Here is a 25291-nt window from a genome sequence, read left to right on the forward strand (position 1 = left end):
AGAAGCTGCCGGTATATTGAACGTCTTCAAACATCTCGTGCGAGATGCAGCCGCTTTCACGCCGCGCCGGCTCAACGAAGGCCTGGAGGCCTGCCCTTCACGGCCGCTTTTCGCCCTTGCCTGTCCCAACACGGTGATGGCTTGATTGTCGCTGCTCATTGTGTCGGCTCCTTTGTCGGGGGGTCGATGGATCCTCCTGGACCTCGATTCCGATCCTCATATGGAGCGGCATGACGCGGTGTTGGAATCGAACCTTTGGCCTACTATTATCCAACGAACGGATACCAAAAACCTTGATCTCGGCCTGCTCGTCACGCTCGAAGCCCTACTGGCGGAAGGGAACGTCACGCGTGCCGCCCGGCGCCAGAACCTGAGCCAACCCGCCTTGTCGGCCCGGCTGGCGCGGCTTCGCGATGAACTCGGCGATCCCCTCCTCATTCCGGCACAACGCGGGATGGTCCTGACCCAGCGCGCTGTCGAACTTCGGCAACCGTTGCATGAAGCGGTGGAGGGTGTCCGCAGGGTTGTGGCAGATGGAATGCTGTCCGACCCGGCAACCATGGAGGTCTCCCTGGTGATCGCCGCGAGCGACTATGTGCAGTATGCGCTGCTCACCCGCTTCTCGGTCGCGCTCCGGACCGAGGCACCCAAGGTCCGCATCGCCTGGCGTGCCCTCGACGTGCTGGTGCTCGCCACGCAGTTGGAGCGCGGCGAAGTCGACCTGGCCTTGGCATCTCCAGACCATGCACCGGCGGCCATGCGCCAGCGCCAGCTCTTTTGTGAGGATTACGCGGTGATCGCCCGGCAGAGACACCCGGCCGTGCAGGGCCGTATCAGCCTGGACGTATTCTGCGCTTTGGAGCACGTCGTCGTGTCGCCCCAGGGCGGCGGGTTTTCGGGGCCTGCCGATGCGGCACTAGAGGCCGTCGGCCGCCGCCGCACCGTAGCCCTGTCCACGCAGGGCTTTCTGATCGTGCCGGAGGTCGCATCGCGGTCCGACTTGATCGCTTCGATCCCACGGCGGATCGCCGATGGCTGGTCGGATCGTGTGCAGGTGGTGGAACCGCCACTCACCATCCCCGGCTTTACCATCGCGAGCGTCTGGCACGACCGGACCACCAACCATCCGGCACAACGCTGGCTGCGTGAGCGGCTGACGACGTTGGCTGCCGAAGGGTAACTACCGACTGGACGAAAGGCTGCACACGGCGTTTCCCGTAAAATCATCGTTCGCGGGAATGGCCCTGTCGTCCCGCTGGCCCTTCGTTTGTAGGAAAACCCGCAGCCTAGGTCGACAGGTGCTGCCCCAACACATGGCCTCTCTTCGTGATCAAAGAGGGCATCCGCAACGGTACGAGGCTCTCATCATAAATTTGTCCGGTGAGTATCGGAGGCTTCGCGCGTGTGTCTCGTCGTCTGGACCCCCGGCAAGAGGCCAGATCGTCTTCAGGTGGTTGCTTCCCATCCTCGGCGGCTGCGTTGCTGCGGCGGCTCTAATTTTCGCCGGACTAGTTGCAGAGAGAGAAATGAGCCTTCATCTGTGCAGAATGGTAGGAGCGACTCCAGAACAAGTATACGGAGCGATGTATGTACAGTACATCAGATGACAACAAAAAAGAGATGAAGCTTACCTTTGTTGTCTTAGGAGGCCGGTCAATGACCGCAAAAACACAAAGATTATATCCTAGTACTATTACGAAGTTCGATGAGGACATACAAATTCGCTTTTTTCCCCAGAGAAGGTCTGCCAGAGCACCGGAGGAAAAAAATGGACGCTCGAGCTGACTGGTAAAAGGCGACGGTCCAAAGAGAAGGAAAATGTCGAGGAGCAGTGCGTCGCACTGGTCTCTGATCTTGAATCTTCAAGCCCGCTGGACAAACAAGGTTGAAGCACAGCGCCACTCGCGGCGATCTCGTCCGAGGATGTAGAGTCTTGTCTTCCTTCTGCCTTACCAGGGCGCTCCTGACGCGCTTCTGTTGCTGGACGAAGCCATAGATCTGTCGTCGGTATGGTGGATGCATCTCGGTAGAGGTAGTTCTCGAGCACCGAGTGCATCTCAGACGGCAGACTATCAAGTATACTCGTTCCGTCGCCCCGACCACACGCCTCTCTTCGCGTATTTGAATCATCTCGCGCACTTTGAGCTGCGCCGAGGCGTCATCTACAGGCGCCGAAGAAATGCCGTCAAGGCGTCGGTGGACTTCATGTCGGCAGACACTGTATTCTTCCACCGCTCTCAATGCTCCTTCTCGCATGTGCAATCCTCTGTCAACTTTCAAGCAAGACGATTCTTTGGATTCTTTAGAACAAAAGCAAGGCGAGGATACGCAGCGATAGATAACGCGTTCATATGCCCCACCTCCCTAGATCGACTTTGAACGCCAAGCGCTTTGGGCTTCCCTTGAGCGCACCTTGACGCAGGAAGAGCGCCATGGAGACAACGGCCAAGCAGAGAACGACACTGACGACCATCTGAACAACGTAGGATGTCTCGAAGGCCGACGTGCTCGGCAGCACCCATGTGGGAAGGAAAAACGGCACGCCAAAGGCAAAGACAAACTTGATCGTGTTCACAAAGGTGATGACGTAGATGCCCGCCTGCGGCTCCACCTCGACGAGGTACGTCTGGACGACGGCTGAGATGATGTTGAAGTAGGCGTACGTCATTCCCTGTCCGGCCACAACGGCGACGCTGAAGGGTCTCTGTCAGCGACTATCGTTACGACGCTCTGCGGTACTCACGGCCAGTGCATGCGTTCGCCGATACCGTACCCATAGCATAGCCATCCTGCAATGCCCATGGGCAGAAACACAAGGAGAGACCAGAGACGCTGCTCGGCATACGCTTCATCGACGCCTTCCTTGGCCCAATGGTCGCGCCATAGGATGAGGCTCGCATCCACCACGTAGCCGCCTAGAAGCTTACCGACCAGCGTGCCTGCGAGCGCCCCAAGATAGACCAAGCCAATGTGCACCGCATCAAACTGCCATGGAGCCTTCTCAAAGACCTGTGGATCTGCAATGCTGTGATCAGTGGCGAAAAGAGTTCTTGTTGTTTCGCACTTACTCAGGATGGTGATGCCCACGGTCCATCCGAAGGGAACAGCAATAAACAGAGAGCATAAGAAGACGCGAGCGTCCAAAAACTTGGACAAAGGCAGGGGAATCGCCAAGTACCACGCCTCGTGATGAAAGCGAGAGGTGACTGGCGGTTCTCTCCGAGCAGAGCTGGTCTCTGTCTGTGCCTCGACGGCGCGTTGGGACCATCCTTTGTCATCCAAATGTAAAGCGTCATCGATGGGCTGATCCGCTTTATCCGTGAAGGCGGTCTCCGGCACATAGGCAGTCTCTGGCACAAAGATGAAGAGCAGAACCCAGACGACAGCCGACGTAACTGCGACAAAGTAGTAGATGTTGCGGAACGCGAGTGGTCCAGGATTGATCTTGAGCAGACCGGCACCGACGACTTGCCCTCTCAGTCAGTGGGAGATTTGCATGTTTCCGAACAAGATCCGACTCACTGGGGGTCGAGACAGGTCCGATTGTGATTTTCCAAAGAGCTGTGGCTCGTAGGGAGATCCTTTAGCGGGCGAGCTGCTCCAAAGCTTGAGGATCTGTGGAAGGAGAGGTTCCAGCTCATCTCCATACGTCGAGGTCACCGTTTTTGAGAAATCTTCGTCGCTTGTGACGTTGGGGGTGGAGAGGGCAAATACTGTTCCTTCGTCGAGATTGTCGCCCTGGATGTAAGGGATGTCGGGAAAAGCGCCTCTTTTGAACTGAGCAGATGGTAGGCCCCGCACGAAGAAGTCGTCTTGGAGTGGCACGAAAGCTGCTTGCTTTCCAGAAGCAGCCTTCGAATTGGCATCATTGAGCGCGTCGGAACTGGCGTTGCGAAGGCATCGCAACTGATCGGGTTCGGATGTCTCGAGGGAACATCCGGCACCAGTCAGAAACGCATTGTATCCATCCTGTGCGAAGGGGTGAGTAGGCGGTAGCCTACGGCTCCTGCAAGGTGCAAAGCTTCATTCGTCAACATACTGCGTCGCGAGATCCAACTTGTGCAGACAGAACATACACGGACGGGTTGCCGCTCTGCATGATAGCGGCTCGAAAGAGGCCCTGAACGTCTCCTTCTTTGGCAAGCATCTGTTGGCCGACACTATTGGCGCCAGCGCTCTCGCCAAAGATGGTGACTTTCTTTGGATCGCCTCCGAAAGACGCGATGTTGCGCTGGACCCAGTGGAGCGCCTCTCTCTGATCGTAGTAGCCTGCATTCAAGGCCGCCTTCCCTTCCTTTGCAGCATTTGCAATCGTAGAGCCGCCAAGGAAGCCAAATGCACCCAGCCGGTACTTAACGGTGGTATTTGGCGCTGCTTCAGCTACCGGTCTGATCAGTACCTGCTTTGTGTACTCACGTTTATGGAGACGAAAATTATAGGCTCTCGCAACTTCAGGCTCTGCGTGAGCAGCTTCGTGGCATTGAATTGCTCTCCACTGCCCGCTCCATTCAAAAAAGCACCTCCGTGAATCCAGACTGACGTTCATTGGTCAGACAACTACATTGAGCAAGGCTCTGCTGTGTCTCTACTCACACAGGACCGGAAGACTCTTTTTGCTCTTTTTTGGCGCATATATATTGAGATACAGACAGTCCTCGGCGTAGGACTTCTGTACGTCGTTGAGAAAGAATGGCGGTTGTCGACACGCAGAACCAGGCTCGTTTGCTGGGCGCTTCTTCGAGGACGAATATTTTGGCAGAGGTGTGGTCTTGCTGAAGCGAAGAGCATCGACAGGCGGAGTGGCGTAGGGAATGCCGAGATACTGTAACGCGCAGGGAGAAGGTAACATATGATCAGCAACCAATACACGAAGGTCGGTATGTGCAGAGGCGCACGCACCTCTTCTACTTCCTCGAGGCAGTTTCCGACAAATGTGCCTTGTAGGGGCGTGGTGGTTTCGGCACACTTGTTTTGTTTCACTGACGAGGCTCTCGTCAAGAGAACAAGCACCTGTAGGACTAATGCGAATTGGATCTGGAAGAACATCTTGGCAGTAGGCGAATCGAAGCTGAAGGTGCGTCTGTGCGTCTTCTCGAACCGATCCTTCTTATACTTATCTTTAGTCCGAACCCCACAGCGGGCCGGCAAAGCTTGATTACATGGAATCGGACCGTCACCACTCCACCGGCTTCCATGCACCTATTTCAATTTTACCTTTCCGAAGAACTAGCAATTCGGAGGGCAGGTGGGGCAGATCGGGCAGGTGGGGCAGTAATAAGACATGCTGACATCTGCACGCGTAGCGATTTAGGGATCAGATACGCCATAGTGTTCGTCGTGTCAGACGCCGCGCGTGCCATCCGAGTGGGATAGGAGGGGATTATTGTTCCAGCCATCGGCCAATCACATCGTTTGCTTGACGTAGAGAGCCACCTGAACGACACTTTGATGAGCATGCAGCAAGAGAGTATCTAGCGATGAAATCGACGATGGATGACCCATCTTTGCCACAAAGTCTTTCATGGCAAAGTGACCACCAGTACTGTAATTAGCTGCATTTGCCAGAGTAGGTAGTAGAACTTGCAAGAAGACATCCCGAATGCGTAAGACTCTCTGACTGATTCGGAGACTAGGTCGGGCCGAGTTGGAGAAGATCAGTGGGCTTGCTCGATTGGTGTTGATGATGTCAAAGCCAGCACGGCTTCCAGCAATGCCAGCATTTGGATTCAGGATGCTTAAGACCTCCTGCAACAGCCTGCCACCAGTCAAGATTCTCTTCATGATGCTGAATACAGGATGTGAAATCAAGGCCGCCGACTCTAGTTCGTCTGTGCCACCGCTGGAGTTGCCAGACAAGAGGACGGAAAGGTGATCAAACCTTTACTCTTCAGAGTACGTTCCATCTCAGCCTTGCCCCCGAAAGTACCTTACTGCCTTACTTTATTCGCTACTACTCAAAATTGACCAAGCTGAAGCCCTAGTCACAGTGCGAAACAGATCTTGTCCATAGCGAAGGATCTAAGCGAGAGTATGCTGGCAGATGACTCTATCTCCTCGAGCATTCTTACCAAGAGAGTTGAATTGTCGATCTCCTCATGTCGTGGAGGGAACATTGAGGCACGAAAGGCAAGGGCCATAGAGGGCAACGAAATGCAGTCAATCTCATCTCGTCCATGCGTTCTCACGTGCACCAAGTCTTTAATACAGCTCAGCTAAGACGTTAGCAGCGATGTCAATTCCACGCTTGCATCGGATATCCAAAGGATATTCTGCTTCTTCGCCCTTTCAAGCTACTGAGAGCAACGGATGTCTTTCTGACAACAAAGATGTCATGAGCAGCTTGCATGCCAGCGTACGTTCATGGTTTTGCACCTGATCTTCCGCGACTCTTTAAAAATGATGGGGTGACTCCAATAGCCGTGCATATTCCCGACAAGAATGGTCGTGTAGTAACGCATTTAACATTAGCAGAAATGTTCACTACGACCTACACAACAAAATTGGGTCCAAGGGCACAGGATCGTTTTTTGAATCGCAAAAGTCTCGGTGTTGTCTAACAGCCGGCGCCATCTTGTCGTTGGCAGAATCCTAAGACGGTAAGGGGTATGACAATTAGTGAGTCGCAGAAAGGACGAATGAATCACATGACTTACCGACTCTGTTCGCAGCACAAAGAACGAATGGATCATTGTCAATTACGTCCTGCGTGCAACAAACGCCGCTGGGCTTGTAGGCGCTACAATCCGCGTCGGTGGTGCATGGCGTATCCCGCTCTACAAGGTCACGTCTTCCGATTGTGCATTGGCGTCGTTCAGCTGGAACGGCAGCACCTAGAGCAAACAACGTTGCGAGGATGTAGATGCTGGGGAGAGAAAACAATTGCATGGTGAAGAGTTCGTTGCTGAAGGAATGGTGCCAAAAAGTAGGGCATCGTCCGAGAAATGCGTCTTTATATACCTGCCTTCGCTCTCTTTCTTAGGAGTCTGGCACACAAGGACCGCGTGCTGCAAGGACACGCTTGGAAGAGTGATGCCGTGCCATCTCGAGTCTAAATACGGAGAATCGCCCAAGTCTTTTGTGTAACTTTAAGGCACACAAGGACCGCGTGCGGCAAGGACGCGCGCTTGGAAGACTGGGGAGAATCGCCCGAGTCTTTTGTATAATTTTAAGGCACACAAGGACCGCGTGCTGCAAGGACACGCTTGGAAGACTGGTGCCGTGCCACCTAGAGTCTAAATACGGAGAATCGCCTGAGTCTTTTGTATAGCTTTAAGGCACACAGGACCGCGTGCTGCAAGGACGCGATTGGAAGACTGGTGCCGTACCATCTCGAGTCTAAATACAGAGTATATCAGCATGTCCGACAATCTGATGACACTTCTCTGCGTGCAACTGGAGCCTATGGTCTTGACCTCAAGTTGCAGCGGCTCTTCATCGTTACCTGCTCAACGGACACATGTAAGGTTTGGTTTTCGATGCTTTGCCTCCGATAGCTGCGCTTAGTGAACGACGAAGCTGAAGTTGCTGGTCATTGCTGCATCGGGAGTCATAAGGAGCATCAGCACAGGGGCCGAAAGTCGTGCCTTTCGAGCTGCAGGTGAAATGGTCCAGGTTGTTGTTCCTGTCAGTTACCACATCGACATCGAGGGACACCACGATTGACTGATGAAAATCAAATTGATGTCCTGGGAGGTAGATGACGTCGAAGCCTTGCTCTAGCGTTGCAGCGACTGACGGGGCTGCTACGGCGGGGTGGTGTCAGACGTCGCGTGGGCCGTCCGAATGGATATAGAGGTAGAGTAGCTCAGTGATCGACTTTCAATCTTCCAGTCACACCATTTGTTTTGTACCATCCCAGCGACCGACGGCATTGACGGCAACAACGCAGCACGCCGGGCAGAAGAGACTTCCGAGAAAGCCGGTTAAGTAGAGACTTTGAGCTGTGTTGTGCCTTGTCTTGTACCTCTTGCTCTTCCCTCTTTCATTACATCTCACCCCCTACCATTTCTGCATCTTCTCGCTCCGTCTAGCGCCTCGAAGAGCGACTCTTTGTTCTTTTCTGAGGATTTTCACAAAGCCTTCACGTCGCTCGACACGATGGTGAGCATGGTGTCCTTTTTGAAATTTTCAGCTGACGCGTTGAAATGCGGCTGTCGAATGCTACTGCAGATCGTTCAACATTAATCCATTGAAAGAAGATAAGACACGGCAATCGGAGCTTGGGTGTACAGCAGCAATAAAGCACATCACGGCAGACCTGTCCTCGATCTTGGACGGGAGTCAGTCGGGACCTTATGACTTCTTGAGAACCCTGATGAAGGAGGAGATAATGATAGGAAGAAGAAAATCAGGGCAGGAACAGGAAAGTGGAGGGAAGGAGGAGAACGTCCAGGACGAAGAGAGGAAATGTATCTGAAGAGAGTTCTTGCGTCTACATGGGTCGACGACACGCTTCTGGCGGTCCCTTAGTAGTTGTCGACGACAATGAGCTTGCCCGTGTTTGTCCCGGTTTCTCCAAAGACGATGACTGTCCCGAACAGAGAGTGTTTGTATGGATCAGTCCGACCATATTTGAGGGCTGTAAGTCTGACTGCGTCCGTGGTGAAATTAAAGACGCTCTTGGAGCCGCCGGGATAGATAGTGGTGATTGCATTGTTGCTGGCAACGTGAATGTCTCCATTGGGCGCCGGGATGAGGTCGTCGTTGACTGCATCAGCAACCTTGGTGGCATTTCCGATGGGCACGAAGTGCTGATTGATCCCGACCTTTCCGATGACGTTTTGATCGGTACTCGAAAAGATAATCTCGTGCTTGTTCAAGGGGTTGAGGTGGATACCATTGATTCCGAAGCCAACGAGGTCGGGATTGCTGGGGTCCGGCGGCAAGCTTTTCATGAGAGGATCGTTGCTATCAACGAGCTTGGGGTGGCCACTGTGAACATTAACTCGGAAAATGCCGCCGACGTGAGAGTCTGCGATGAGAATATCGTTGTCGCCGACGTAGACCAGGCCGTTGGGAACATCGAGTTCGGGGATCGCAAAAAGTTTTCCAACGCAGGGCTTCGTTCCGCGTAGGTCGATCTTCCAAAGGCCAAACGATTCTGAAAGCAGCATCAGCATTGTTAGCTTGGAGTTCGCTCCCATTTCTGTAGTACACTCACGCGGTGTGCTGGTGAACGTGGCGAAAGAGAAGTTGCCGACGGTTGCAACGAAAACGTCTTTCTCAACCTCATCAATACCCGTCACGCTCATATGCCCATCAAAGGTATGGAGAACAATGGGCTTGGTCCTTCCCCAAGGGTCGATCTGATAGAGCTTGTTCTGGTTGGATGCTGTCATGAGAATCTGGCCACTGTGACGCACGACAAGATTCTCAGGGTCGATGTCGGCAGGAAAGGTGGCCACGGTGCGAACACGGTGCCTCTGTCCGCTAATCGAGGCGCCCAAGGCGGCAGAGTCTAGGGCCAGCAAAGCGACTACGAGGCTGAAGATCAACATGAAGATCGAGTGCTGTCTGATGCGAACGAAAGGAGGGTGCAGAAGTTGTGAGAGCAGAACATGAAAGTTGATGAAACCCTGCTTCTTATGTCCTGTTACTCCGAGAGCATGCCTGTACATGCTAGGCGAAGGAAAGAAAAAGGAGAAGTGTTGTTTGCTCAAATGCCCTTACGACATGGCTTTCGGAGTTCTTAGGATCCGAATGTTTCTCGAAAGCCAAACATCCAAGTACAGGAGCCGAAATCACGCCACGACGTTGCCCTGTCATGCAGACTTTGCCTCGAGAACACAGATCTTGGTGCCTCATCCTCAAATCACGTGTGTACCTGCATTTCGTAGAATGTTTCCATTTCTCATGCACAGCCCTGGTACACGGAGTTGTGTCGCACAGGGCTGTGATCAATTGCTCGCACGCACGACCTGGGCCTGACATGCAGGAAAGTTGCTGTGACGATGTGGGAACTTTGCTAAGTCCGACCAGACAAAGCTGAGGAAGTAGTAAAGCCAATGAGATAAAGCCGATCGTATAAAACCGATCGGATTTGCTCTGCCAAGCTGAATTTACATGAAATGTCACCCCGGATTTGATCAGCCGTGGTTCTTCCTCTTAGAACGTTCCGCCATGCGATCGCCAGCGTCCAGTATCTTCACGTGCGACCTTTTTTTTTATAATTGGGCAAGAATTAGAAGGAGGCGTGAAAATGCAAGCTGACTTGGGTGTGGTCTGAGACGTGTACTCGTATGTAGCTGAATTGTGGCGTGAGAATAGTAGTCGCTATCCTATGCAAGCATGCAGAGTGCCCATCTTCGGACAAAGATGCACCCCCCTTTGAGAAATGCTCGGCCGGCGCACACGGGTCAATTCGCTTCTAGCCATCGTACGAGAACCCGCTATAAGGTAGGATGGAGTGACGCCAGCGTACATAGCAGGGATGAACGTGAATCACTGCTTTCCGCGTCCGTCGCGCGTTTGAGAAACTCGTTGATGTCTGATCAAGCTCATATCTCCTTTCATGGGGTGACTAGTAGAGCAAGACATCTTAGCAGGTGGTGAGTTTTCGAATACACATCTCCTGAAGGACAAGCCTATGCTACTCTAAATGAAGAAATTCTGAGGATGATCTAAGAGAGAACTCGTCTGTTTCCACTGATAGCTGTCCTGCTGTAGCGAGACATTACCGCCTTGAAGGTACAAATTGATGCCAGCGCCTCTACTGTCGATGTTGGAGCCATACGGGGGCCAATGCGGCACATCTGTTCCGCGAGGGTTCAAGTGGTGGGCAAAGTGAATCCACGCTGACGACATGATGCGAGCGATCTCTGTGAGTTTCTCATCTGTGGTGTATGCTCGAAGCGGCTCTGGTACCTGGCTGATCTGACGTCCTGCCAAGACAGGGTTGTTGTAGACAAAAGCAAGCTCGGTAGCGTGTGGAACACCAAGCTGTGGTCGACAGAGTGTGCGCAAACTATGGGTCAGCTTGTGACCTCTGAATAGAGTTGCATCGCACTCACATATGCTGCCGTGTTCAGACCTGGGCTCAAAATCGAGAGGGCAAGTGGTTGTGCGAAGCGGTAGCTCCAAATTTGGTCTCCGTGCGTTCTGAGCCCCGCCTGAAGCTGTTGACGCCTGCCTGATTCGAAAAGGAGATCACCAGCGAAAGAGCTGAGACGCTTGAATTGGTTGCCTTTGCCAAAGTACGTGTCATTGGGCGAATCGCCAAAGAGGAACGGTAGGTAGGGTGAGCCTGCAGCAGGTTTGTTGGGCCACAGCTTGAGAATGCGCGGTATGAGTGGCTTAATGGTGGGGCCATACAACGTGAGGATTGCGTTCTCAAATTCGTTATCGGTGGTGATGTTCTGCGAAGTAGAGAAAAAAGTGCCTTCATCGACGTTGTTGCCTGTGATAAAGGGGATAGGTGGAAAAAGACCGCGCTTGAATTGAGCTGAGGGCAATCCTCGGACGAAATAATCATCTTGAACCGGAGCGAAAGGTGTTTGCTGGTTGTTCGCGGCAGCCGTGTTGGCTGCGTCGAGCACATCGGAAGTAACGTTTCGCAAGCATGCGATCTGAGCCTCGTCTGAAATCGTAGAGTCACAACCTGCGGCCGCCAAGAGGATATCGTAGCGATCTTGGGGATAGGGGTCGTCTGCGGGGTAGCGACGAGATCTTACCAGAAAGCAATGAACATCAGCTGAGAAGTATTAGGGCGAAGAGATCTGCACGCTGTGAACTTACAGCGAAGGACTGCCACTCTCCATGATAGCAGCTCGAAAGAGTCCTTCGACGTCCCCGTCATTTGCAAGCATCTGTTGACCGACGCTGCTAGCGCCCGCACTCTCGCCAAAAAGCGTGACCTGGGCGGGATCCCCGCCAAAAGATGCGATGTTGAGCTGAACCCAGCGTAGCGCTTCACGCTGATCCCAGTAGGCGGCGTTAAGGGTTGTGCTACCGGATCTAGCCGTGGTAGCCATGGCTTTACCGCTGAGGAAGCCAAAAGCGCCGAGGCGGTAGTTGAAAGAGACGTAAATGACGGGCTTTTTGAGCAAGATGCTTCGCTCGAGGAAGTTAGTCGCGTTAAACCCATCATCGGAACCGGATCCTTGGAGGAATGAGCCACCGTGAATCCAGACTTGAATTCTCACATCAGCGACCTTAGAGCTGCATGAATACGTAATGTGCGCAGTCAGACTCTCACCCATAACAGGCAATGGTTGTGCGACGTGTCGCGGTCGATAGACATTGAGGTAAAGGCAGTCCTCGCTCAACCGTTTGTATTGTTGTCCGAAGGACACTAAAGGCTGTCTGCAGACGGGACCCGCCACAGTAGCATTGCGTTTCTTGCTGGAGGTGTATGGCTCGACCGGCAGCGTCTTGGAAAAGCGGCGCTGGCCTGTCATCGGCTGAGCGTAGGGAATTCCTCTGTACTGAAGGAAGTAGAAAAGAAAGAGACGTCAAACGAAGCAGCCTGCGCTAGGGAGATGATCTTCATATGGACTGTTCCTTCGTGTAGAATGGCTCACCTCCTCGACAAGCTGCAGACAGTTTCCAAGGAAGGTGCCCTGTGTCGGCGTTGAAACATGGGCACAACATGCCAGTGCCACCGAGTTGTGCGTGAGCAGAATGAGCGCTATGAAGAGCAAAGACGCAGTCATGATGGTCTGTTCAGAGAAAGAGCGCAAGTCATTTGTAACTGTTCGAAAGACTGCTGCTTCTAAGCTCTTTAGAGCAGATATCAGATGGCGGTGGCAAACCCGAACAAATTGTCGTGCTTTCGCGCTGTGCGTGCAGAGGTCTCCATGCTGTTGCCCTTAGGTGGGCTGAAATGTCTTCAATTGTGATCTAGCCGCGTATTGCAGCAACAGAAATCAGCTGACGAATGTTTTTTTTTCTTTTTCCGCCCGGCCAAATGGACTGAGGCCGGACTTCTGTCGCGGCTTTGCCCAAGTCCGTAGATCGGAGATCAAACGGTCTCATCACGCTCCCAGCCGGCAGGATTTGGGAGGGCAATGCATTCGCTTATCCGCTTCAAGTGACGACGAAGTTGTGGTCACAAATGGCAGATAAATTGTATTGATTCAAGGCAGTGTGAGGCTCCCCACCAAAGATTCATCTAAGTGTAACGATCAGTCAGCCACTCGTATCACTGCCGTCTGCAGCCGCTCGCCTCCCAGGAGGGTGCAGATTCCACCAAGCGTCGTCCTCCGTTAGGATGTCAAGAAGCTGATCTGCGCTGATCTGCCAGTGCTCTATCGGATGCACACCATCCCTTTCAGTCGAGACCGAATCATGCGCTCGAATAGTTGACCCAAGCTGACAGGGCAGCTCCGGCTGAGGAGACGCTGAGTTAGTGATGTGTGGAAAAGGCTCAACACTATTCGAAGAGCGCTCCGTGCTCCTTGAAAGAATCTCAGCTCGCTCGCAGAGAGCCTGCAGCTGCTTGATTATCGCGGTCTCTGGGTTAGCTACGTTTGCATCGACCGCAAATGTTTCCGCCTTGGCTCGAGTCCTTCTCATCGTTTCTACCCAACGAGATCTGGTCGTTGCGTCGAATTCTGCGTCGAGAAACTCCAACGAAGCTACGATGCAGATAAGAAGGGTACTGCAGCTCTTGTGTAGGTTGATGCAAATGCCCGTCGCATATCTGTGGAGCCGATCCTCTACTGCACTGACGCACAAGACAGCGTCACACAACATCGTTGCAGCTTCGGCGCTGCAACGGATCGAAAGAGCGACGTCGGATGCCACCGAAGGCGATGACTCTCCGCGAACACAGGCTTTGAGGTACGGACGATGAAGCAGGAGACGATGAAATGTCCACGCTAGCACGACTCCTCTGCTTCGTCAGCTACGTATCTCTGCCATCGCCAGCAAGCGAGAGCGACGACTTACATGCGCAGGTCATGAGCCTGGCAGTCAAGACAATAGACGAGTTTCTGTGTCCCATTTCCTGTTCGGGGTCGAGAGGGAAGGGCGAATCCTCCGGCAAGGCCTGTCGAGCGCAATCTAGCTCAAGCTCTATCGCTGATATTTGCGCTCTTAGCCGCTCAGGATTCTGACCGACCCAGCTCGGGGAGTCCATCGGAGGTAATTTCGACATGCGAGCGGCTATGGCGTCCATTCGGAGCATATGAGCCATGTACGGCTCCTTCATCTTGACAGCCTCGATATCCTGCCGATTGGCCAGTGGACGCTCGGGCAAGAGTTTTCTGAAGCGGAAAATGTTGCTGCCGGTAATCTGATGAGCAAGTGCGGAGTGAACAAACGCACTCAGACACTCAACTTGTCAAAGGTTGCGCAGCAGATCCACAGCTTCCAGACGTCTTCCCGTGCTTCTTCCGCTTTGTCTATTGTCGTGGCTTCATGAGGCGAGAGAGTGTGTAGTTTGAGGGCCATCGACATCATCACAGCCTTGCAACCGAAAGAAAAAGCCACTGTAGATGAATCCAGAATCAGTGCAATGAGCCCTTCTCGAGATACCAGCCACAACTTACGCCAAAGATTTTGACTGAGGTTGAACGAAGCCAAGAGACGGAAACACTTGGCTACCTCGATGCTGGGCTCTTCGGCCTCCAGGTCTACCACCAGGAACCTGGCTGCAGTGTAAAAGTCTGCCGCCTTCTCCGCGCAGAATCGAGGTTGAAGCCAGCTCCTGCTTGTCTGCGTATCGTCTTCGTGAGCGACACGCTCCAATACAAGTAATTGATAGACTCGAAGCATCGCCTCATCGCGGATTCGGGAATTAGCAGCTTGCAAGGCTACAGCATGTGATCCCGCGCCCACAGCTAGCACGATCAAGATATACACTAGATCCTGCTTCGGAAGCTCGACCTTGCTTGCCGCGTTGCAGTACTCAGCCATGACTGCTCTGAGCCGGTGAGGCTGCAGGATGGGAATCATAGGATGGACAAGATCGAGAAAGTCGTCCAGAAAGCACCACGCCAGCCTGCTTGGAACGCACGGGATGGTGAGCCGCCCCACCACACGAGGTGCCACTCCAATCTCTCCGCCACCAAAGTCTCTAGTCTGCGCCTCTTTTGAAGAATCACAGTCATGTCTTGGGGGTCCTACGGACTGTGCGTTTTGAAGCTCTTGCATCTTGAGAGCAACCATGGGTTCGAACTCCTCGGCATGAAGCAGATCAGGTGACCATTCGCGGACGTCTTTCAAACGGTGCTTCGTTGAATCACCAGCGGCAAGTCCCAGTGGTCGTGATTCTGGTCTGTCTTTCCCTTGAGGCAGACCAAGTGTCCTGAGATCCGCAGTGAGGTCAGCGAAGATTTTTGACTTGGTGAAGCCGCGAGGATCGCCTGAAGAGGATTGAGCGAGCGGCGCTGGCGGTATATTCCCCGAGGAGCTTGCTTTCTCGCTTTCTTCGGCGGGAGTGCTCTGATCTCGGATCATAGGGTCCGAGTTTATTGGCGGACGTTGGCCTGTCCTTTTTTCGATCTCGGGCGCGCTCTGGCGCGACGGCTGTAAGTCCTTCTTTGTGAACGCGCAGACATCCCCCAAACGCTTCTTCAGACATCTCCCGCAGGGCGATCTGCGGTCGCACTGATCGGTCGCCAGCTCTCAACAATTGCACACGTCGATAAAGGCTAAGGCTCTTCTCACCTTCGCTTTGTCTTTTCTGCAGAGCAGGCAGCTGTAGGTTTTCCGTGGCCTCTTCAAAAGCGTGCCCGTCGTCTCCATCTCGCCAACTTGAATGACGGGAACAAGCTATCGGAGCTTCCAAGTCCGAAAGTAAATCCGTGTCCGTCTATATTTCATGCGTTCCGCATGATCGATCATCACGAAATTAACTGTTATTCACGTGGCTGGCTAGTGCCTCCTGAGATGGCTTGGAGCCAGGCACGCATCCATAGACGCGGTGGGATGGCCAATGGCGAAGTCACTGACTGATGACCAAAGCGAAAGTGCAATCCATTGCCCACCAGCGTAAGATTGTGTACGACGAAGGATCGTTACTTTGCCAAGAAGAAAACCTACGAGGGCGACTTGCTAAGATGAATTGTCTTCAAGTGAAGGCTGCGGTCCACGGTCACTGCTTTAGTATCGCCAGAAGATCACTGCAGTAACGCCTTCCGCTAATCGCATTCTTGTGCAAGACCGAACGGACACTTGAGATACTCTCACAGCTCGAATTTGGCTCGATTCGCCTCAGCGAACTGCTCTACCGATAGAGGCTTGCGCCCAGTGAGGTCCTCTACCACCGAATTTGTACCGGCAAACACTCCGTTCTTGTAGTCTTCAGCAACCGCGCGTAAGTGCTGTACAAGTCGTGGGTGCATGCCGCTCTTCTCCAGGCGCGCCACGAACTCCGGGATGCTCAGTGGCTTGTAGATGAATGGCCTACCAAGCGCACGTGTGAGTCTCTCGGCAATCTCGCGATGGTTAAGTTCTTCAGGGCCGTAGAGCGGATAGACCTTTCCTGCGTGTTGCTTCGGATTCTGAAGTACAGCAGCAATCACGCGACCCTGGTCTTCGGCGGCAATGGGCGCATGACGTGCATCACCAAACGGAAACTCTATGCTCCCCTTTTTCACATTGAAAGCTTCCATCGGATAGGTCAGCCATTCGGCGAAAAACGTCGGACGAATGTGGGTAGTGGGAACCCCTGACCAGTCGAAGACCTGTTCACTTATCCAATGGTCGCGAGATGCATGGCTCTTGGCGTCCGCACGAGCTGGCTTCTGTGACATGTTGACGATCGAAGTAACGCCCGCCTCGATCGCGGCCTGGGCGAAAAAAGCAGTCGCTTCAACAAGGCCGGGAAGGAAAGGATAGACAAAGTATGCACCCGTTACGCCGTCCATTGCCGCGCGGATCTGTTCCAGGCTGAGGAGGTCGCCAACAACAATCTCTGCTCCGAGGCTCTTCAACGGTTCTGAGCGTTCGTCCTCCTTATGCACCAAAGCTCGAACTTTCCGGCCTGAGTTGAGCAATGTTAAGGTGGTGAAGCGCCCGGTTGCGCCGGTGGCTCCGGAGATGAGATACAGAGAGTCAGACATGTTGCTCACTTAGAAAGCGCTCGATGACCGTCGTTGCAAGTTTGCACTGCTCTTTATACATACACCGCGGCAACTTTGCACCGTTCCAATTGTTGTGAGCAATTATGGCTTATGGTCTCTGCGCTCTTCTGCGAAGTAGTGGTATCGGAAATGCCGAGCCGGCAAGCCCAAAACATTGAGCATGCCTCGACTGAGATATCTCCAATCGCAAATCTGACGGAAGTACCGCCGCGTAAATGCCCGTAAGCAACTGTATAGCACCTTCTTTTTATTGCACGCGGATTCTCGGAGAAACCGCGGCTCGGAGAGCTGACGGCAGCAAACAGTATCACTGTCCTTTGGAGGTCTATCCTTGAACGGGAGCTGACAGTTGAGGATTGAATTGCTTGCTCAGCAAATTGGTGCAAACTGGTTCATAAGGATGGTAGTGAGGACCGTATCATCCTAGATTTTTATCTTCAACTAGCTACATCCTCAAGAAAGACTACGAGGCACTGCTTTCGAAATGACAAGCGACGCTGCTCGTACGATCATGGTTACCGGAGCCACAAGAGGAATCGGACGAGCGCTTGTCGAGATTCTTCTGCAGCAACCGGACAAGCAAGTCATCGCTGCTGTACGCCATTTGCAGTCAGCTGACGCAAAAAGTCTGAGTGCACTTCCACGTGCCTCTGGAACAACGTTGACTTTGGTGAAGATCGATTCGTCGCGCCGCTCGGATGCACAGGCAGCACTTGACATACTGAAAGAAGACGGCATCGAGAAGATCGACACCATTGTTGCCAATGCAGGGATTGCGCACGAAGGAATCCAAATCTCGGAAACCGATCTCGATGTGGTCGGTCAGCAAATGGAGAACAACCTCATTGGACCTTGGGCTCTTTTCAAGGCATTCAGACCCCTCTTACTTGCGAGCAAAGAGCCCAAATTTGTAGCGTTGAGCACTGAGGTTGCATCACTCACGCTTCGCGACAGCCTACCTCCGGTGAAGTTGTCCGCTTACGGTGCCAGTAAAATCGCCCTCAATTACTTTGTTAATCGTTTGGCTGCCGAAGAAGCGTGGTTGACATGCTTCGCCATTCATCCAGGCGTGGTCAACACGGCACTTGGTGACAAGGCGATCAAAGCCTTGGGTGGCATCACTATGAACAACCTGTTACAAGATGGTAGAGCAGTGACCGTCGGAAAGGCAGCTCAAAGAGTTATTAAGTTCATCGAGACGGCCAACAAAGAGACGGTATCTGGTCTTGTCTTCGACTCTTCAAGTGGCAGTACCATCCCTTGGTGACGATAGCGCACATTTATGGCGATCAATCTTTCGTCAAATGCAATTCGAGTTAAATTGGCGCAAACCTCGCATGTCATCTGCGCAGCAATCAAACTGAAAGAAATTTCCAGCCTCGTCAAGGTTCACGTTTTTGCACTGCAACCCTGAGGTCGTACCAGTTGGCGTAATGGAAGAGATTTCTGCGAGCCGCAAGCTCGCTTATAGCTTAGCTATGAAGCGCACTGCTGGAAGACAAACTCGTCGTAACAAACATGGTGAAAGGGCCAGCAGGAAATGCAAGCACGAGCATATTGGGGCCTCAGAACGATGCTCGTCTTAACCCTTCTGACCTGTAGATCCGGTCTCTAGATTCCCCGTGTTTACCGTTCTTCTCTTCACAACAACGCCAAGCCCTTCAGATGCAGAGTCGACCGAGCTTCATGAAATACATGTGTCCACTGACCCCATCTTCACGCTAAGAGTCGAGATTGAGTCATGCATGTGGAAGCAAGGGAACTTGTGGTGGACTTAATAGTAGTGGAGCTTGCGCGGAGATAACATATGTGAGGTGAGCGCTGTCCCTCCTCACCAGGCGGCTATGTTTGCGGAGATAATGGAGGCGTGGCTCACACTAGTGTACTGTACAAGGTGGTTAGCGAAAACACAGAGGGTCGAACGGCGCATAAAAATACAGCTGCTCTCGCGGAGCCTCAAAGGGGTCGCACGGCACTGTACATCAGGCACAGGAAGCAAGAGCGAACCATGCAGGAGAAGCGAGTCGCCCTTGTCACTGGCGCCAATCAGGGGGTCGGCCTCCAGGTAGCCAAGGAGCTGGTCCGGCACGGCTTCGTCGTCGTCGTTGGCTCACGAGACCTGAAACGTGGCGAGACAGCAGCAGAGGAGGCAGGACCAGGGGCAACTGCAGTCCAGCTCGACGTCACCGACCAGGCCTCCATTGGCGCAGCAGCGGAACGCATCAGGCGCGAGTTTGGCCGCCTGGATGTCCTTGTGCAGAACGCCGCCATCTCCAACACAAACAGGCAGCCAGGCGAGAGTATCGCTGAGCATTCCAGAAAGACTCGGCCGAGCAATGTGCCGCTCGAGGACATGCGCAAGGTCTGGGACACCAACGTCTTTGGTGTACTGGCCGTGCACCAGGCCATGCTTCCGCTGCTCCGAGCGACGCCTGGTTCCCGCATTGTGATCGTCTCGAGCGGCGCTGGGTCGCTCACGCGCAACGCCGACACAGGCAACCAACATCGATCCATCTTTGGCCCCGTCTACCCGGCTTCGAAAACGGCGCTGAATGCATTGGCACTCGCAATGGCCATCGAACTGGAGCCAGAGGGCATCCCAGTCCGCATTGTCTCGCCCGGGTTCGTCAGCACGAACCTCAACGGTTTCACAGGGACGCAGAACCTCGAAGAGGGCGCACGCGAGATCGTACGCGTGGCGCTGCTGTCGGACGGAGTGACTGGCACCTTTACGAGATGGCCGGGCGAGGCGATTCCCTGGTAGACACGTGAAATACTCAATGTCGCTGCACATGCACACCGCGTGAGCTGGTGATGAACTACTAAGCTACAGCCAGGGCGAGCAGCCTTGACTATGAGGTGGCACCGCGTCACGTTGCCCTCCAAGCTCCTGCCTGTGGATAACAGCTCGAAGCCATTGGTACTCGGAATGAGGTTGGAGCCCTATACTTTTGCACATTAAACATACACTTAGAAGACGATGACTGGTTGTCATTTTCATAGCGAGCTGATCGAAAACTAACGTGTGGTAGGATGATAAGCGACCGATCCGATCACAAGGTGCACAGCCGTTGGCGCAGGTGAACCGATGAAGGGTCCTCATACAGCCCAAATTTCCGCTGCAAGGCTCGCTTGAGATTTTGCTCTTCTACTCGCCCAAAGGTCCTTTGCTCATCGGTGCCTTATTGGAACCAAAGGAGCTGCCTGTGTGGAACGCCAACCAGTCCTTGTATGTCTGCAACAGAGCCGCTGGTAGTAGCACTCGAAGACGACAACGACAATTTTGATACGGTGAATAAAGCGCGAAATTCGAGCCAGGCGAGCAGCGCGCAGCTTCCTCGCCCCACGTGGCATCACGGCCCGAAGATATCAGATTCCCAAATCGAATCCCGGCCTTGCTTGTCAACTTCGACAATGGGAGTCTCTGTGACCCTGCGTGCAGGCAGTCTGGCAGACGCAGCAATGATCAGCGATTTTCTGATCAACTGCATCAGGACTGCTTTCACTCGTGACCTCAAGCTCGGACCTCAGGAGTACCTTGCCTCGACAGAATTCGAAGTGGACTACTTGGGCCATAGGAAAGCAAGCCTAGGTGACGATCGTAATCTAACCAAGATCGCTTTCGAAGAGACTTCGGGTGATACCGCAGGATACATCGAATTCGGGCCTCCGAAGGCCTACCTAGACGGCCTCGGCTGTCGGTACGAGCTCTTGTGTTTCTTCACATCTCCATCAATGCTTGGGAAAGGAGTAGGCTCGAACTTGCTGTGGACCATTCTTCGAGATGCGATCGCGCTCCGCGACTTTCGTCTAGGCGTAGATTCGATCGGCATCCAAACAATAAAAGGAAATCCTTCCGTCTCGACATTCTACCGCAAAATTGGAGCGTGTGTGATCAAAGAAACTTCTTTCTCGGTACGTACTGAGCTCGCGCGTATAGCTTCGTTGCTGCTTACCGGTGTGAAGTACGGAGCCTCGGTCATAGAGACGGTGGTGCTCAAGTGGGACGCGGACAGTGTAAAGACGTTTTTTCAAAAGCAGAGCCCTGGGAAAGAAGACAGAGATCCAAGTCCCCGCCTACCTTGATTGCACGCTGGCGGCCCGAGGGCCATCGATTCTCTCCCTACGTGCTAGATTCCTTTTTCACCTCTGTAGTGCAAGGCACTCTACCATGACAATACATGTACGGCACGACACTGAAGAGATCTGCCATAGAAAGCAAGAAGATGCAGCAGAAAGCAAGAAGATGCAGCAGAGTCGCGGGGGGGGAGCTCGAACAAAGTAGATTTGCCTTTCTGCGGTCTCGATGGATATCTCTCATCATGCCATGGCATTTCGTTTCGAAGTCTCCAGTCTACTGCACATCAAAATTGAGCTCAATCCTCTTATCAGTCTTTCTTGTATGCTGCAAAAATACGAATTGCGATCCAATGGTGTCTTTGGGGTTGCAATTGCGCGACGAGCTGCCACTGTCCATAGATTTATGACGACGATCAGGACAGGACTACTTGGATGGCCCTGCCCAGCCTATGAGGCCCAAGGTCAGCAGTGTTTCGTCGGCCAAGAGCTCGTCCTTGCGATTGGTAAGCTCGTCGACATCCCAGGTGGCCCACACGAAACGTCCCTCGAGCCACGTTTTCTCTCCAGAAACCAGCCAGACCACAAAGGAGCCAACGAGGTCATCGTCGTCGACGGGAAGATCGGTGCGCCGATACCCCGCCTTTTCTCCCATTGTCGACCACACCATCCCAGGATGCAAGCTGAAGAGACGCAAGTGAGCACGATTCTCCGAAGCCAGCGCGGCAAGAAGGAACGAGGAGCCGATCTTCGAAGCGCCGTATACGCTGTTGCGACCATTGGTCGAGTGGGCGGCACCGCTGGATACCTCGACTATACTGCCACGGACTCCGTTTCGTTGGCAGCTCGCAAGGTAGTGCCGGGCCATTTCCCAGTTGCCGACAATATTTGTCGTCATTGCGGCAGTCGCATCGTGGGCGTCGATCGTCGTAGAAGGCCCTCGATGCGGGCTATGTGCCGCAGACAGCACGACGATGTCAATTGTGTCTTTCAACGTCTGCCACAGCGTCTCAATGCTCGAGAGAGAGTCCAAGGAGACCTGCACAACCTCAAAGACGACGCCTGGGAATTCATCCTGGAGCTGCTTGCAAGCTTCTCGATGGGCTTCGCGGTTGCGCAGCGCAACGAAGATGCGTCTCGCGCCAGAAATGGCAAAGGCCCTTGCGACCGACTTGCCAACGCCGGTCGCACCCGCAGTGATCAGAACAGTCTTGCCCTTGGTGCTGTGTTGCGGCAGCAGAGGATCGATGGCGGGGTACGTTGAGTGGCGCTGGGTGATGGTGTTGAAGCTGTGAGACATCGTCGTTGTGCGACGCTGCGAGAAGGGATCTGCAAGACTTTAAAGTGGTTGTCAGGTTCGTCTTCAGCGCTGAAATTAGTCAAAGTCGAAGCTTCATTTCATGCTGGTCAATGCGTCGATGTTTGCCGTCATGCGCAGGAGCTGACGCCTCACGCTGTCGCCCGGACATAAGCCGGACTTTTGCCACGTTCTATTCCTTCACTCTGCCTCGCGTTCGTCTGAATACAACTTGGATTTCTGTTGCTTCTCTCTATCTACTGTACAATGCGTTCTCTCTTCCTTGATCCTAAGCGCCTTGGCCAGACATCTTTGTGGACCACTTTTCGGCGTCGTCCTGTGATCGCGTTCTTTTTGCTCGGCGGGACCCGATCTCTTTTAACTCTATTTCTGTACTGTACTGTACAGTACTTCATTCGAATCAAAATAGACTCGGGTTATCTAGCTATCGGCCACGGACAGACCAGGATGCGCACTGGATCGGTCGCTAATACAACGAAGTGAAGCGACAGTTCCCGCGGTCAAGCGAGCATCAAGAGGAAAGCCTCAAGTTGGATCTTTTCGCTTTCTCACAGCGAGCAGAAGCCGTATGAGATGAGGTGTCAGTTCGCAGTCTGGTCAATTGTGGCTCAGGAGCCCTGCGTGTACACAAGCTCAGCTGGACTCAGCGGCAAAATCGACGAATCGTCCATGTGGAAAGGTCTTTGGCTCACGCACCAGCAAGATGCGGCAAGACCAAACTCCTTCTCAAGTCCGATCTTCTGCGCGCTGACTGTTTCATGACAGTGTGATTTTCCACTCAGTGTCGGAGACGGGAGACAGCAGGAAGCTCGAAATCCGCGGGCGGTAGCTGAGCACCGGTGAAAGAGGTTTGGTAAGGTCACCTGAAGGGTTAAGAAGGGGGACTTTGTCTCCACTCTAGGTGCTTCGGTCGCCGCCATCCTATGTGCTCAGGGTGCCGGTAAGACGACACCTCTTTGATCGGCACGCTCCATGCAATGTCCCTATCACCACCACTTCGCCTCCGTTGTCTGGCTCCATCTGGCATAAAGCGAACCCGCCAAAATATGAACGACACTTAGTAGTAACCACCCTTGCAATCATCAGTGTGGGGGCACGTCAGAGCAAGGGAAGTTCCCATGTCAGGCTTCCACACCAGAGGGACCGGCAGGTATCACAATGTCAATGGCGCAGCTTGGGTACATGATCACCTGAAATAGGCTCGAAGCTTGCCCTGAACCCATGCAAAGCGAACAGGGATGTTCTTCTGGCCGAGATCCATGTTGTAGCCCTCCAGAATAGGTGCCAGCTGGTCACTGAGCTTGGTGTTGCCCACGGACCGGCGGTCAACCAAGAGCCAGCCGATGATTCCACAGCAGAAGATGCAAGCGGGCCAGAGAAAGGCCTTGTTGGTGTTGCTGCGCTTCTTGGTCTTTCGAACGCGATCGACAATGTCATTGAATGTCTCTGCCGTCAAGCCCCGCTGCACCAGCTCTTGAGGGCAAGTCGGCTTGATGTTCTCCAGGTCGATGTTGACGAAACGCTGGTAGGATGCTTTGATCGCATCTAGCTCGTATGCATAGTCTGGGTTGGGAGCATTGACGGGCACAGCGACTACCTGCTGTGGTTGCTGCACAGCAACGTGCTTGGGTGAGGCAGACTTTAACCTTGCTGCACCCTAGACGACAGCCTCGTCAGACTCACTTGCTGCTTTTCATCGGAGTAGGCTGGTGCGTTTGCTGTCACTAGGGTTGAGCCATAGTTGGCTTGCGGTGGGGCTTCAGACATGGTTGGTAGAAGACCGTATTGGAAGAGTGAGTGTTCTATCCGCCTTGGGAGAGTGAGTGGATGGAATCGATTCTCTTTCGGCTGGATTGGCTCGCTTTTTATGTCTGTTCCCTCTTCCGACCCATTTCCAACTTCGCCAAGCGGAATCACGCCTGGCCCGTGTGGGAAACCGCTTCGGGGCCGTGCACATACCGAGAGAGATACAGCTTGAAAAAAGAGAGAGGGGCTGATGGTCGAAGCGGGCTGGGTTCCAATTGACAGCAGCTGTCGAGATGCACTGACAGATCTGGCTGACGCGCGTTCTCACACTAGCGTCTTACACCACTGCTCTCGGGACCCTCACCAGTAGTGCCTAGTGTCGTTCCTGAGAGCACTCATCTTGGCCGCCCCGCGAGACAGTGGCCGGGTCTTGCCCGCCAAACGGCCTGTGCGCATAATCAAGCGCCGTGCCTGGCCGCATCAGTATCTTCTTCAGCGTCGAGGGCTCAACTGCTGAACAGCATAGCGACCTCTCCACGGCCCAAGGGGTGTAGCGCAATGCTCTCCCGCCCGCTAGTGCTGATTTTCACTAGCTTCGATGGGAGAGCTTCTGCAGCACACCGCTGTGGCAGGAGCCGGCCAAGAGGGACAGCGCGGTACTCTCCAACCATTCCTTGCTTTCCGCCGCGTGCAAATTCATTTTCGCCTGCCTAGCCGCCTCAAAAGTACACCCATGGATCAAGATCACCGCTAGAATCAAAACCAAGCTGGCCAAGATCATGGTTTCGACTTACTGTTTCCTGGCCGTTGGAGTGATGTGCAGGAAAAGGGAGTCGAGTTTGCGACGAAAGCATGGTTGCAGTGACGCGGTCTCTCTTTCTAGTAGCCAATCGATCATGGCAGATTTCTCCCATCTTCAGACGAGACAGCCCAGTCAATGCATTCGTCACCCATTCTGATCGATTGATCTGTTGTCTGTGATCGTACAAGCGCTTGCTTAGAGTTTCTATCTCTCGCGTTTCCGTTCATGTGCAGCCGTATCATCTACACATCCATCAGGTCGCCGCTGCAGGGCACCCCTGTGGGTCCGGATCCTCTTTGCCTACGTGGCCGAAGTCAATCA

At 53.5% G+C, this 25291-nt stretch overlaps 13 protein-coding genes across 13 annotated transcripts; 5 read left to right on the plus strand and 8 right to left on the minus strand.

Annotated features, from left to right (window-relative positions):
• Positions 1-11: 11 nt before the first annotated feature.
• FA10DRAFT_199079 (transcriptional regulator, LysR family) lies at positions 12-1388 on the plus strand. Its single transcript, XM_025518430.1, has one exon. The coding sequence runs from the start codon at positions 221-223 to the stop codon at positions 1178-1180; it is 960 nt and encodes a 319-aa protein (XP_025373939.1). The 5' UTR covers positions 12-220; the 3' UTR covers positions 1181-1388.
• Positions 1389-2984: 1596 nt separating this feature from the next.
• Positions 2985-5137, minus strand: FA10DRAFT_199121 (alpha/beta-hydrolase). Its single transcript, XM_025518431.1, has 6 exons — positions 4900-5137; positions 4594-4822; positions 4417-4535; positions 4077-4351; positions 3523-4006; positions 2985-3467 (listed from the first exon to the last, which is right to left on the minus strand). The coding sequence occupies exons 1-6, from the start codon at positions 5044-5046 to the stop codon at positions 3069-3071; spliced, it is 1653 nt and encodes a 550-aa protein (XP_025373940.1). The 5' UTR covers positions 5047-5137; the 3' UTR covers positions 2985-3068.
• A 1291-nt stretch (positions 5138-6428) lies between these two features.
• On the minus strand, positions 6429-7106 carry FA10DRAFT_199158 (hypothetical protein). Its single transcript, XM_025518432.1, has 2 exons — positions 6658-7106; positions 6429-6588 (listed from the first exon to the last, which is right to left on the minus strand). The coding sequence occupies exons 1-2, from the start codon at positions 6883-6885 to the stop codon at positions 6481-6483; spliced, it is 336 nt and encodes a 111-aa protein (XP_025373941.1). The 5' UTR covers positions 6886-7106; the 3' UTR covers positions 6429-6480.
• Positions 7107-8167: 1061 nt separating this feature from the next.
• On the minus strand, positions 8168-9672 carry FA10DRAFT_269851 (hypothetical protein). The gene is made up of 2 exons (XM_025522904.1): positions 9161-9672; positions 8168-9100 (listed from the first exon to the last, which is right to left on the minus strand). The coding sequence occupies exons 1-2, from the start codon at positions 9495-9497 to the stop codon at positions 8466-8468; spliced, it is 972 nt and encodes a 323-aa protein (XP_025373942.1). The 5' UTR covers positions 9498-9672; the 3' UTR covers positions 8168-8465.
• A 786-nt stretch (positions 9673-10458) lies between these two features.
• On the minus strand, positions 10459-12651 carry FA10DRAFT_269853 (alpha/beta-hydrolase; the record flags this gene model as incomplete). Its single annotated transcript, XM_025522905.1, has 5 exons — positions 10459-10938; positions 11010-11664; positions 11734-12127; positions 12194-12422; positions 12519-12651. Coding segments are annotated over 5 exons (1756 nt in total), but the record flags the coding sequence as incomplete, so codon positions are not given.
• Positions 12652-13089: 438 nt separating this feature from the next.
• Positions 13090-15701, minus strand: FA10DRAFT_282009 (hypothetical protein). Its single transcript, XM_025523741.1, has 5 exons — positions 15610-15701; positions 14490-15549; positions 14279-14429; positions 13888-14222; positions 13090-13817 (listed from the first exon to the last, which is right to left on the minus strand). The coding sequence occupies exons 1-5, from the start codon at positions 15685-15687 to the stop codon at positions 13126-13128; spliced, it is 2316 nt and encodes a 771-aa protein (XP_025373944.1). The 5' UTR covers positions 15688-15701; the 3' UTR covers positions 13090-13125.
• Positions 15702-16127: 426 nt separating this feature from the next.
• On the minus strand, positions 16128-17013 carry FA10DRAFT_297713 (putative nucleoside-diphosphate sugar epimerase; the record flags this gene model as incomplete). Its single annotated transcript, XM_025524540.1, has 1 exon — positions 16128-17013. Exon 1 carries the CDS (start codon positions 17004-17006, stop codon positions 16128-16130), a length of 879 nt encoding a protein of 292 aa, XP_025373945.1. The 5' UTR covers positions 17007-17013.
• Positions 17014-17538: 525 nt separating this feature from the next.
• On the plus strand, positions 17539-18294 carry FA10DRAFT_256625 (NAD(P)-binding protein; the record flags this gene model as incomplete). Its single annotated transcript, XM_025519813.1, has 1 exon — positions 17539-18294. One exon carries the CDS (start codon positions 17539-17541, stop codon positions 18292-18294), a length of 756 nt encoding a protein of 251 aa, XP_025373946.1.
• Positions 18295-18930: 636 nt separating this feature from the next.
• On the plus strand, positions 18931-19917 carry FA10DRAFT_269856 (short-chain dehydrogenase/reductase SDR). Its single transcript, XM_025522906.1, has one exon. It carries the CDS (start codon positions 19036-19038, stop codon positions 19789-19791), a length of 756 nt encoding a protein of 251 aa, XP_025373947.1. The 5' UTR covers positions 18931-19035; the 3' UTR covers positions 19792-19917.
• Positions 19918-20439: 522 nt separating this feature from the next.
• On the plus strand, positions 20440-21347 carry FA10DRAFT_269857 (hypothetical protein). The gene is made up of 2 exons (XM_025522907.1): positions 20440-20942; positions 20994-21347. Exons 1-2 carry the CDS (start codon positions 20490-20492, stop codon positions 21111-21113), a joined length of 573 nt encoding a protein of 190 aa, XP_025373948.1. The 5' UTR covers positions 20440-20489; the 3' UTR covers positions 21114-21347.
• FA10DRAFT_269858 (NAD(P)-binding protein) lies at positions 21338-22529 on the minus strand. The gene has a single exon (XM_025522908.1). The coding sequence runs from the start codon at positions 22402-22404 to the stop codon at positions 21532-21534; it is 873 nt and encodes a 290-aa protein (XP_025373949.1). The 5' UTR covers positions 22405-22529; the 3' UTR covers positions 21338-21531.
• Positions 22530-22647: 118 nt separating this feature from the next.
• Positions 22648-22997, plus strand: FA10DRAFT_269859 (hypothetical protein). The gene has a single exon (XM_025522909.1). It carries the CDS (start codon positions 22669-22671, stop codon positions 22903-22905), a length of 237 nt encoding a protein of 78 aa, XP_025373950.1. The 5' UTR covers positions 22648-22668; the 3' UTR covers positions 22906-22997.
• Positions 22998-23524: 527 nt separating this feature from the next.
• Positions 23525-24509, minus strand: FA10DRAFT_269860 (hypothetical protein). Its single transcript, XM_025522910.1, has 2 exons — positions 24106-24509; positions 23525-24046 (listed from the first exon to the last, which is right to left on the minus strand). Exons 1-2 carry the CDS (start codon positions 24187-24189, stop codon positions 23609-23611), a joined length of 522 nt encoding a protein of 173 aa, XP_025373951.1. The 5' UTR covers positions 24190-24509; the 3' UTR covers positions 23525-23608.
• Between the last annotated feature and the right edge of the window lie 782 nt (positions 24510-25291).

This window comes from Acaromyces ingoldii, assembly GCF_003144295.1.
Source record: "Acaromyces ingoldii strain MCA 4198 unplaced genomic scaffold FA10scaffold_9, whole genome shotgun sequence".
Taxonomy (NCBI): Eukaryota; Fungi; Basidiomycota; class Exobasidiomycetes; order Exobasidiales; family Cryptobasidiaceae; genus Acaromyces; species Acaromyces ingoldii.

Coding starts and splice junctions, on each gene's coding strand:
- FA10DRAFT_269859 (XM_025522909.1), top strand. CDS start 22,669: ATGCGTTCTCTCTTCCTTGATCCTAAGCGCCTTGGCCAGACATCTTTG.
- FA10DRAFT_269858 (XM_025522908.1), bottom strand. CDS start 22,404: ATGTCTCACAGCTTCAACACCATCACCCAGCGCCACTCAACGTACCCC.
- FA10DRAFT_199158 (XM_025518432.1), bottom strand. CDS start 6,885: ATGCAATTGTTTTCTCTCCCCAGCATCTACATCCTCGCAACGTTGTTT. Junction 6,589..6,657: donor TTCTTTGTGCTGCGAACAGA/GTCGGTAAGTCA, acceptor TTACCGTCTTAG/GATTCTGCCAACGACAAGAT.
- FA10DRAFT_269857 (XM_025522907.1), top strand. CDS start 20,490: ATGATCAGCGATTTTCTGATCAACTGCATCAGGACTGCTTTCACTCGT. Junction 20,943..20,993: donor TCAAAGAAACTTCTTTCTCG/GTACGTACTGAG, acceptor ACCGGTGTGAAG/TACGGAGCCTCGGTCATAGA.
- FA10DRAFT_269860 (XM_025522910.1), bottom strand. CDS start 24,189: ATGTCTGAAGCCCCACCGCAAGCCAACTATGGCTCAACCCTAGTGACA. Junction 24,047..24,105: donor ACTCCGATGAAAAGCAGCAA/GTGAGTCTGACG, acceptor GCCTCACCCAAG/CACGTTGCTGTGCAGCAACC.
- FA10DRAFT_282009 (XM_025523741.1), bottom strand. CDS start 15,687: ATGGAGACGACGGGCACGCTTTTGAAGAGGCCACGGAAAACCTACAGC. Junction 14,430..14,489: donor CCTCAGTCAAAATCTTTGGC/GTAAGTTGTGGC, acceptor ATTCATCTACAG/TGGCTTTTTCTTTCGGTTGC. Junction 13,818..13,887: donor CAGGCTCATGACCTGCGCAT/GTAAGTCGTCGC, acceptor GAGTCGTGCTAG/CGTGGACATTTCATCGTCTC.
- FA10DRAFT_269851 (XM_025522904.1), bottom strand. CDS start 9,497: ATGTTGATCTTCAGCCTCGTAGTCGCTTTGCTGGCCCTAGACTCTGCC. Junction 9,101..9,160: donor CACGTTCACCAGCACACCGC/GTGAGTGTACTA, acceptor TGCTGCTTTCAG/AATCGTTTGGCCTTTGGAAG.
- FA10DRAFT_199079 (XM_025518430.1), top strand. CDS start 221: ATGGAGCGGCATGACGCGGTGTTGGAATCGAACCTTTGGCCTACTATT.
- FA10DRAFT_199121 (XM_025518431.1), bottom strand. CDS start 5,046: ATGTTCTTCCAGATCCAATTCGCATTAGTCCTACAGGTGCTTGTTCTC. Junction 4,536..4,593: donor AAAGAGTCTTCCGGTCCTGT/GTGAGTAGAGAC, acceptor AATGAACGTCAG/TCTGGATTCACGGAGGTGCT. Junction 4,352..4,416: donor TAATTTTCGTCTCCATAAAC/GTGAGTACACAA, acceptor ACCACCGTTAAG/TACCGGCTGGGTGCATTTGG.
- FA10DRAFT_269856 (XM_025522906.1), top strand. CDS start 19,036: ATGCAGGAGAAGCGAGTCGCCCTTGTCACTGGCGCCAATCAGGGGGTC.